Source organism: Oryzias melastigma, unplaced genomic scaffold, assembly GCF_002922805.2.
Source record: "Oryzias melastigma strain HK-1 unplaced genomic scaffold, ASM292280v2 sc00328, whole genome shotgun sequence".
NCBI classification, from domain to species: Eukaryota; Metazoa; Chordata; class Actinopteri; order Beloniformes; family Adrianichthyidae; genus Oryzias; species Oryzias melastigma.
The window spans coordinates 116,605-127,440 of record NW_023416931.1 but is presented as its reverse complement, the minus strand read 5'-3'; the positions used below and the strand labels follow the sequence as shown (position 1 = coordinate 127,440).

The 10,836-nt window shown below is 43.7% G+C and overlaps 1 protein-coding gene across 1 annotated transcript in view; it reads right to left on the bottom strand.

Moving 5' to 3' along the window:
- oma1 (OMA1 zinc metallopeptidase) overlaps positions 1-7,020 on the bottom strand; it is a gene marked incomplete in the record, with an annotated part of 21,471 nt that extends 14,451 nt beyond the window's left edge. Inside the window, 2 exon segments of the mRNA XM_024261826.2 lie at positions 4,696-4,924; positions 6,456-7,020. Of these exon segments, the coding sequence (XP_024117594.1) occupies positions 4,696-4,924; positions 6,456-6,733 (507 nt within the window).
- Positions 7,021-10,836: the final 3,816 nt, after the last annotated feature.

The following is a 10,836-nucleotide window of genomic DNA, read 5'->3' as shown; positions in this document are numbered from 1 at the left end:
CTAGAATTTCCATAAAGTTTTGGGCAAATGTGTGATGGAAATGCAGCTAATAACAAAGAATAAGGCGTCCCCTTCTCCCTTTCCCACATGGAGACACCGAGAATATTTGATTATTAGTTATCTTTGATGGAAAAATGTAGCCACGAGGGGGCCCAAGCCAGGGTCTCATTGTGCCGGTCCCAAGCCCGGATAAATACAGAGGGTTGTGTCAGGAAGGNNNGCGTGTAGAGGAGCTAGTTTTGGGGGCGTATTGAAATGGATGGATATTTTTCACAGAACTGTGATGGAAATTGACTTTTTTCTGATTAAATGCGCTTCTGAAGTGTCTGTCCGAGTACAGAACAGCGGGCGCCATGAGAGATCAACGTCACAGCTAATCGTGTGTGATGTGGGCTCGCCGTCCTGCTCTGAAGAGGCGGGCGGGGAGAGCAGCACAGGTGGTGGTCATCACAGCTTGTTTGGAACTGATGAAGGAGAGGCAGCAGCATGCTGCTGGGAGAGCATTCGCCAGAGCAGCCAGCCACTCAATCCTTCGGGGGGAGTGCGCCGCTTGCTGCCAGGTAGGGCTGCTGGCGGTGAAGATAGTTAGAGAGGAGGAGCCGTTCCTGCGTGAGGAGGGGAGGCTGGTCGCCTCCTGTAGCAAGAGCAGGGCTGGGAGTAGGAGTGGGCTGGTTGCCGCTGCACTACTCATGGCGCTGCCTGTGGACGCCGCCCAGATGCACAGCTGTAAATTTTTCCGCCGCCCGGCGAAGCTACACCTCGGGGAGGCGGACGGCGCTGGATCTCAGACCCCGGGGGGGATCGCGCCAGTTGCGCGAGCTAAGTCATACTTTATTTCATAGACATATGAAATCAGACCTACGAAATCCATACCGGATCGGTCGAGGCCCGGGTTAACAACGACCGCCATCGGTGCTGTTCACCGACAGGGTGCCGGTGGAAATTGGACTACTGTTGGTGGAAGAAGGAGAGGAGGAAGGCGGGTTCGTAGGGAGAGAGAGAAGAGGAAAGTCACTAGTGTTGGACTGAGAGTTGGGACTTTGAATGTTGGAACTATGACAGGAAAGGGTAGAGAGTTAGTGGACATGATGCAGAGGAGAAAGGTAGACATACTGTGTGTCCAGGAGACCAGGTGGAAAGGTAGCAAGGCTAGAAGTTTAGGAGCAGGGTTCAAGTTGTTCTATCATGGTGGAGATGGGAAGAGAAATGGAGTAGGAGTTATCCTAAAGGAGGAGTTTGTTAGGAGTGTTGTGGAGGTAAAAAGAGTGTCAGATAGAGTGATGAGTCTGAAGATAGAAATGGAGGGTGTCATGTTCAATGTTGTTAGTGGGTATGCCCCACAGGTAGGATGTGAGCTGGAAGAGAAGGAGAAGTTCTGGTTGGATCTTGATGAAGTGATGATGAGCATCCCTGGAAATGAGAGAGTTGTCATTGGTGCAGATTTCAATGGTCATGTTGGTGCAGGAAACCAAGGTGATGAGGAGGTGATGGGCAGGTTTGGTATCCAGGAGAGGAATGTAGAAGGACAGATGGTGGTTGATTTTGCAAAAAAGATGGAAATGGCGATAGTGAATACATTCTTTGAGAAGAGACAGGAACATAGAGTGACCTATAAGAGTGGAGGTAGAAGCACACAGATAGACTACATCTTGTGTAGACGGTGTAATCTGAAGGAGATCAGTGACTGTAAAGTAGTGGTTGGTGAGAGTGTTTCCAGACAGCACAGGATGGTGGTGTGTAGAATGACTCTGGTGGTGAAGAAGATGAAGAAAGAGAGGGCAAAGGCAGAGAAGAGGACAAACTGGTGGAAGCTGAAAAAAGAAGATTGTTGCATGACTTTTAAGAAACAGTTGAAACAGGCTCTGGGTGGTCAGGAGGTACTCCCAGATGACTGGATAACTACAGCTAATGTGATCAGGGAGACAGGTAGGAGTGTACTTGGTGTGTCATCAGGAAAGAGAGTTGATAAGGAGACTTGGTGGTGGAATGAGGAGGTGCAGGAGTGTATACGGAGTAAGAGACTAGCTAAGAAGAAGTGGGACACTGAGAGGACTGAGGAGAGTAGACAGGAGTACAGGGAGATGCAGCGTAAGGTGAAAGTAGAGGTGTCAAAGGCCAAACAAAGAGCTTATGATGACTTGTACGCTAGGTTGGGTAGTAAGGAGGGAGAGACTGACCTGTACAGACTAGCAAGGCAGAGAGATCGAGATGGGAAGGACATGCAGCAGGTTAGGGTGATCAAGGATAGGAATGGTAATGTGGTGACAGGTGTCAGTGGTGTAATGGAAAGATGGAAAGAATACTTTGAAGAGTTGATGAATGAAGAGAATGAGAGAGAACAAAGAGTAGAAGAGGTGACGGTTGTGGAGCAGGAAGTAAGAAAGATTAGTAAAGGTGAAGTGAGAGGGGCTTTGAAGAGGATGAAGAGTGGAAAGGCTCTTGGTCCTGATGATATACCTGTGGAGGTATGGAAGTGTCTAGGAGAGATGGCAGTGGAGTTTTTGACCGGGTTGTTCAACAGGATCTTAGGTGGTGAGAAGATGCCTGAGGAATGGAGGAGAAGTGTGATGGTGCCCATTTTTAAGAATAAGGGAGATGTGCAGAGTTGTGGTAACTACAGAGGAATAAAGCTGATGAGCCATACAATGAAGGTGTGGGAAAGAGTAGTGGAAGCCAGACTAAGAGCAGAAGTGAACATTTGTGAGCAGCAGTATGGTTTCATGCCAAGAAAGAGCACTACAGATGCAACATTTGCTTTGAGGATGTTGATAGAGAAGTACAGAGAAGGTCAGAGAGAGCTCCACTGTGTCTTTGTAGATCTGGAGAAAGCTTATGACAGAGTGCCCAGAGAGGAACTATGGTATTGTATGAGGAAGTCTGGAGTGACAGAGAAGTATGTCCGAGCAGTGCAGGACATGTATGAGGGCTGTAAGACAGTGGTGAGGTGTGCTGTAGGGGTGACAGAGGAGTTCAAGGTGGAGGTGGGATTACATCAGGGATCAGCTCTGAGCCCCTTCCTGTTTGCGATGGTGATGGACAGACTGGCGGATGAGGTTAGACAGGAATCACCATGGACAATGATGTTTGCAGATGATATTGTGATTTGTAGTGAGAGGCCAGACTGAGATGGTTTGGACATGTTCAGAGGAGAGACAGTGAATATATTGGTAGAAGGATGCTGAGTCTAGAGCTGCCAGGAAAGAGGTCTAGAGGAAGACCAAAGAGGAGGTTTATGGATGCAGTGAATGAAGACATGAAGGTGGCTGGTGTTAAGAGTGGAGGATGCTGAAGACAGGCTTAGATGGAGGAAACTGATTCGCTGTGGCGACCCCTGAAGGGAAAAGCCGAAAGGAAAAGAAGAAGAAGTTATCTTTGATGGAAACACAGATTACAAAAAAATAAAAAACCTCACATTTTTCGAAAAAAAGTTATTGCGTGTAGAGGAGCTGGTTTTGGGGGCGTATTGAAATTGGATGGATATTTTTCGCAGAACTGTAATGGAAATTGACTTTTTTTCTAATTAAATGCGCTTCTGAAGTGTCTGTCCGAGTACAGCATGGCAGAGGACATGAGAGATCAGCGTCACAGCTGATCGTGCATCTCCTCTGTAAAATCAATAACCAAGATTTCCTCATTGCTTCATCGGTAGCCGCACTTCTGCAGCCTGAATACTTGTTCTGGACATTCTTTTACATACCACTGAACAGACTTCTGACTTGCATCTGAGACTGTCAGTGGACTCGCTGTGCGAGCCAGCGCGGCATGCACGCACCACACTGCTGTGACGTCACTCAAATGGTCCTTTTTAGTGAATCAAATAAAAAAAACAGATATTGCCGTGTTTATGACTTATCGCATGAGTTGGTTTGTGTTTTATTGCATTATTATGAAACCGTGTCATTGCGATACTGTTTTTTCTAAATTCCTAGAATTTGGTTAAAGTTTCATGTGTAATGAAACAGAACCCAGGGCTGCTGAGTGTTTTTGCATGGTGCGTTCACTGAGCCCCGGATATCGGCAGTAAAACAAAGCAGTTTATCAGAGAAAACATAGAACACCGGCACTGATCCGGATATAATCGAGTGATTGAATAGTGTCGACGTTTTCTCTGAAAAACTCATTTGTTTTGCTGCGGGTTGTTTAAAAATGACAAAGTTTAGCGGACTGGGCTGGGCCGAGTCGCTGTTCGCTTATGTCCAGAGGTCAGTGAACGCACCGTGCGCAGATTCTTGCCTGCTGTGGGATCTGTCAATCAACCTGTTCAGAGATTTAAGGAAAATAAAGGGACGGATGCATGAGACTGAATTAAAGCAATTGAGGAGCGTATCCACTAATTATAGTTATAATTAATTAATAATAATTAATTAATAAGTTATAATTTTGTTAAAAACATTTCATTTGGTCATTACCTCAAAATGTGACAAGATCTGTTGAGATTAATAAAGTTCTGAATATTGATATCTGTTTCCTAGCTTGTTGTCATTATTGATAATTATGCTAAGAAATCAGTGTCTTCACATAGAGAAGTGTCATTATTCATTATTAATAATGTAGAACTAAAGGGAAACTAAGGAAAATTTATTATTTCAAACTGGTAGCCCTTCGTATGATTCAGTACCCATGACGTAGCCCCAAGTTTCAAAAAGGTTGGTGACCCCTGGTCTGGAAGATGCTGACGTTTTCCTCCTGTCTCACCCCCTCTGCAGTCAGAGCAGCCAGCTCCAGGTACGCCTCTCTGCTGAACAGCGGTAGACGCACCCGTCCTGTAAGTGGGGTCTCATCTAGGTGCGTCAGCAGGAGAAGGGCCACAAGCACCACAGCAACAGCCACCCCGCCAGTGAGAGGCCAGCGGCGCCTCAGGACCCACTCTCGCATTAGCTCTCGGCGGTTCTCAGGTAGAGCATTCCACCACTTCCTCAGACTCCTGCTCACAAAGACCAGCTGGTTTATGCATCTTGACATTTACTTCTGATCTGATATCAACATATGGAATCTTCTGAATCTGGTCCTTTCTGGCAGGTTTCAGACAAAGCAAAGAGAAAGATTTGAGAACAGGAAGGAAATGGAGCGGTGGACCCCCTGATGCTGCCCAACTGCTTAATTCGGTAACTTTTTAGATGAGATGCTGCAAAACCCTTGATATAATGCTGATGAAGATAGTTCATACATTTTATAAGCTTGTAAGCAGTTTATTAATATGACTCATGTTAGATGTTAATGAATCTGACAAAGTATGTTAATTTACCTTATTTGGCTTATTGTGCTGATAAATGTCTTACTAATACCCTGTAAACACATTAATAATGTTAGTATTAATAAAGCTTGATAAGGAATCTTAAAAAGTGTTATGTATGGAGAGAAAATAAACTTACTCCAATTTGTGAGTGCATATTCTTGATTTGTAACTCATTTTGTGCATAAGTAAAAAAAAAATACAAAGTTAAAAAAATACAAAACACAATTCACACATGCACAAACTAAAATTACAACAGCTTGAAACTAATTACACACAAAAATCTTTAAAAATGACACACGAATCTTATGCACAGGCGAAACCTCAGTTACTCACAGGTGTATGGCGAGACTTATTTCACAGATCCATCCGTGAGTGATGCGCTCAAGTACTACAAGAATGCTGGTTCATCAGAGTTTTCTTATCAGCCGTTTTAAACTTAGATTGTGAATAATATCCGGTGAAACTTTACATTTTCCCACTTTTAAAAAAAATATCCCTGATAATGAATATAAAAGTCTAAATAAATGTTTTTATCCCTTTAAAAAGAAAAATATTTTCGAGAAAAGAGTGCTTATGATCTGCTGCAGCTCCTCTGACAGCACTTCCGACACAAGCCTCTGTCGCGAGGGCTGGTCATCAGTCTATCAGTTTTTACTTATGCACAAAACATATTATGAGTTATAAATCAAGAATATGCACGCACAAATCCAAATTTACGCACAAATCAAATCAGTCTATTTTCTCTCCATAGTTACCCTTCATTCTACCGTTTCTCTCTAAAACCATCCATTTCCTCTTAGTTTGAATAAATCATTTCTTTGAGCCTTCACATTTACAAAACAGATCATAAAAGGATTTACAAAACTCATCAACTATTTGAAAGTGTTTCATAAAATCTAAAAGTATTTTTAAACTGACCATATAGAAAGGGTTTGATTTTCCTAAAAAGAAACAGTGTCCAGTAGAGAACTCCACGCAGCTACAGACGCCTTTCTAACCTCAACAAATAAGGATCTAAATAGTGGTACCAACACTGTGCTAACAGACGGAACATCTGAACGCAAATAGTGCAGAGAATGGCCAAACCGGGAGAGTAGAGAGAGCTCCGAGTGAATGCTTCAGTCAGCTGAGGTCACAGGTGAGCCGGCCTGGAGGAAACCTCTGGTTCTTTGTGGCTCTGGACCTCATGGTTCCTGAGCAGCTCAGGTGATGCTGTTACCTGCCCAGCAGCATCGCTGCGACCTTCTGGAGAGGTTTCAGGAGCAGCCACAGCAGTGGGGCCGGCGCGGCGCTCCTGCGCGGCGAGGTGTGGAAACGGCGCGGGGGGGCCGTCGGTGCGGGGCTGGGAACCGAACGGCGGCAAAAGAACGGTGGGCCGGCTGCGGCGGACGCGGTTCGGAGGAGGACGGGGGGGGGGACTTGTGGGCAGAAGCGACGGTTTCGAGCTAAAGCAAAGAGGCGGAAGTTCCGCGCGTTACAAGTAAGCATGGAATGCATCTTTGATAGTTTGTTGTTCTCGTTCGGATGAAGATGACGGTTTAATAACAGGACGAGTTTCCAAGTTTCAAGCCGGTTCGGTGACGAACCTTCCGCTAGTTAAACCTCCCTTTACGTCTGGACCCCCGGCGGGAAATGTCCTTCTGAGAATATTCAGAAACGATGAACCGCCATAACATCATAGAACCGGGAATTTGACATTGCCGCTTTGCTAAAGAGCCCCCCGGAAACACGTACCTGCAGAAGGTTCCGGGTGCCGAATTCATACCATTGACTGTATATAAGAACTGGACTGAGCAAACCCCCCTCTTTCCGTGTTCCATATAGGAAGTACCACTGGGTTACAAAAAGGCCAAAGTCCCATTGACTTCCATTGAGAAACAGACAGTTATTTCACAGTCATTTTAAATGTCAGAATAATCATTCTTCCTCTGCTGCTTTCTGCTTAACTTCTTTTTTCTAATCCTAATTTTTTTTTAATATTTCTTTTTCATTATCACAAGTTATTCGAGTTGTAAATCGACCAATCAGATGGTTCAATAGGAATGAATACATCAGAGGGACAGCACATGTTAGAGGTTTTGGAGATAAAGTCAGAGAGGCCAGACTGAGATGGTTTGGACATGTTCAGAGGAGAGACAGTGAATATGTAGAAGGATGCTGAGTCTAGAGCTGCAGGAAAGAGGTCTAGAGGAAGACCAAAGCGGAGGTTTATGGATGCAGTGAATGAAGACAGGCTTAGATGGAGGAAACTGATTCGCTGTGGCAACCCCTGAAGGGATCAAAGCCGTAAGGAAAAGAAGAAGATGGCTCAATAACCGTTTGTGGGTCTGACGTCGAACGTCTGGGGGGTTTGATTGACAGATGATGGGTAGCCAATAGGAGCAGACTTCATCAATGCGGTCCGTGAAGACCTTTTAACACCTACTTTACAATTCAACAATGTACCAATCATTGTCCTACTGTTGTTTTCCTCAATGGAATGTACCGATGCAGCAGTTTAAAACAACAAGAGGAGCATGCTGTCGACATTTTTAGATGAGGATTTACTCTGTAGAAATAGATTTCACTCTGAGGTTATGTGCTTTTTACTTTTTTGTTTGTTTAACGTTCGTTTTTCTTTTTTTTCACTGTTTGGATTGTAGCTTATAAATTATAAGTTCTGTATCAAACGGAATGGTACAGCTCCTCCATAAAATCACCAACCAAAGTTTAATCTTCTTCACTTTTCCAGCTTCAGCCTGAATTAGATGCAGTTGCTGAGGAGCACGAGACAAACTTCAATGGATGTTGTTGTATTTTCAAACAGAATAAAGATCCAGCTGTTCACTTGTTGGGATGGTTATTTATTATAAATATCGCTGAACGCGCTTCTCACGTGCATCTGATCAGACTGTAACATAGCAGCGCATGTGAAGAGACGAGCTGCTGCTGCTGCTGCTCCCGAGGGGGGGCCGCGCGCCGCTCTGCAGCGGCGTCACCCAAATGCTCCTTTTATCTCGACAAAAATGAATAAATGTAAGTAAATCCAAAAGGACCGCTGACAGAATCAAATGTTGGAATGGTTCTCCCTCAAAGACTTGAACAATGACTTGTACAATTCTCCGGTGTTATTAAAGTAGAAGCTGTTTACATCAGCGGTCTCGTGGTCGAGGCGTGGAAAGAGGAGGACACTCTCAATAAACTAACTCTACATTGGCGACAGTACTTCCTATAGATTCATGACTCAGCTATGACTCACAAAGACTCAGACCAATCACTGAAGATGGGTTGCAAATGGCGATAGCCGTTTCAGGAATTGACGGTGAAAGCGGTGGGCTACTTTCACGAGGAGTGGAGGTAATGCATTTACAATGGGGGACCTCATGGCTCGAGAAGTCTAGTATTTTTAGACTGTCTATGGTTCAAACCAGTCTGATGGATCAAAAGATGAATCCAGACCATGACCAGTGGCTGTTCAGCACTGAATTACGAGACAATTGTTCCTGGTCAAGCCTCCTGCCTCCACCGCCAGTCTGCTCTTTAGTTTGTTTCTTTGTCAATCCAATAAATCTTCACATATTGTACATCCAGTCTGGCTCTGCTCTGGGGTCTGTCTACACACCCTGACAGCGAGTAGCTAAACAAACATTTCCAGCTTTTTTCATTATACCGCCATATAAACATTCAGACAATTAACACATATTTGGAAAAGATTAATATGTTTTTGACAGCCTGGAGGACTTGGAGAAGTACATCGACGACTGCTTTGATACCGTAATCATGAAGAAGGGCTCCACCACCATGCCTTGCAGCAAGCGGAACCGTCCCGAAGATTCTCCCGGAGCCGTCTCCTCTCCAGGCAGCGGAATCAGCGACGCATTAGATTCCATAGATAAGAAGCTCTCTGCAGACCTTAAAATTATTTGTAAAGCATTAGCACAGAGAATAGAAAAAAACACTCCGCACATAATTCACCATGATCAAACTGGATTTATTAAAGGTAGACAGTCGAGTGACAATGTCCGCAGACTGGTTAACGTCATAGACTTTGCCACTATTAAAAAGCAGGAAATGAGCATACTCTCGTTGGTGAAAAAGCTTTTGACAGACTGGTGCAGCTAAATTATACCCTGTTACTGAAAAACATTCAAGACGATCTAACTCACTGGGTCAACCTGCCCCTGTCGCTTATGGGCAAAGTAGTCACAATTAAAATGAACATTTTGCCCAAAGTTAATTATCTATTCTCAATGATTCCCACACAACCTCCACTAAAATGGTTTAAAACATTAGACTCAGCCATAACCAGCTTTCTCTGGAAAAATAAACCAGCAAGAATCAGCCTTAAAACTCTAAAATCGGCAAAAAGATGTGGAGGCTTAGAATTACCAAACTTCAACAATTATTATAATGCTAACAGATTACAGTACATCTTAAAATGGTCAAGAAATAATCCAGAAAATAACTCATGGATGGACTTGGAACAGGATTTATGTGGAAAGATCAACCTGTCAGATCTACCATTTATCAGCCAAACAATAGAAAAACATGATAGTTTCCAAAGTATTAACATAAGTACCACCTTAACAGCCTGGTGGGATTTTCTCAAAGTGTCCAAGTCCTCTGTCGTACCGTGTAAAATGACACCCATCTGGAACAACCCAGACATCCTAATAAACAAAAAGATGTTACACTTCCCAGCTTGGCAAGCAGGGGGCGTAACACTACTAGAGCACCTAATTATTGATAGAAGATTTATCACACCCCAGGAACTACAAGATAAACATGGAATAAATCACTTCTTGGAATACCAGCAACTGAAATCTATAATTACTAAAAAAGTTAAATACAATGATAATGATTAGTGAATTACCAGAACTAGTTATCTCCTTCTTAAACTTTCAATGAATAAGATTTTCTCCAAAATATACAAACTCTTATGCAACCTAGCTAATAACATTTCAATTCCAATAAACAAATGGGATGCAGACCTGAGTAGCAGCACAGATCAAAGCTTCTGGACAAAGATGTGTCTAAACACCTTTAAACTGACTAAATGTTAAAACTTACAACTAATCCAATTCAAAACTCTCCATAGAATTTATTATACTGGTCAGAAGATCAGACATATGTGAGCACTGCGATAGTAACTTACCTGACAGTTACATTCATGCACTGTGGTTCTGCACACCTGTCCAGGCTCTCTGGCAACAGGTTTGTACTGATCTATCAGTCTGGCTTAATGTTTCTATCACAGCTTCACCGTCACTTTGTGTGCTTGGTGACATGAGTGCCATCGATATAGAAGGAGGATTAGTATCTGTAATCTTCATAACTCTTTGTATAGCAAAAAAACTATTTTGTTAAATTGGAAAAACAAGAAAAACATCAACGTTAATCAGTACAGGAATCTGCTCTTTGATCATATCAGTTTGGAAAAAACATCAGCTAAAAGTTCAAGTAATTTGGAAAGAATCCAGTCTCTCTGGTCTCCCATGGCTGATTCCATGATTTAGGGTGGGGGGAGCTTGGGTTTTCGATGCGCCTTGATTGTCTGCTGGGGCTGTCGGGTGGTGGCCGGGGCCTCCTGGTGCCTGGCTGGGACGTGGGGGGGCGCTGCT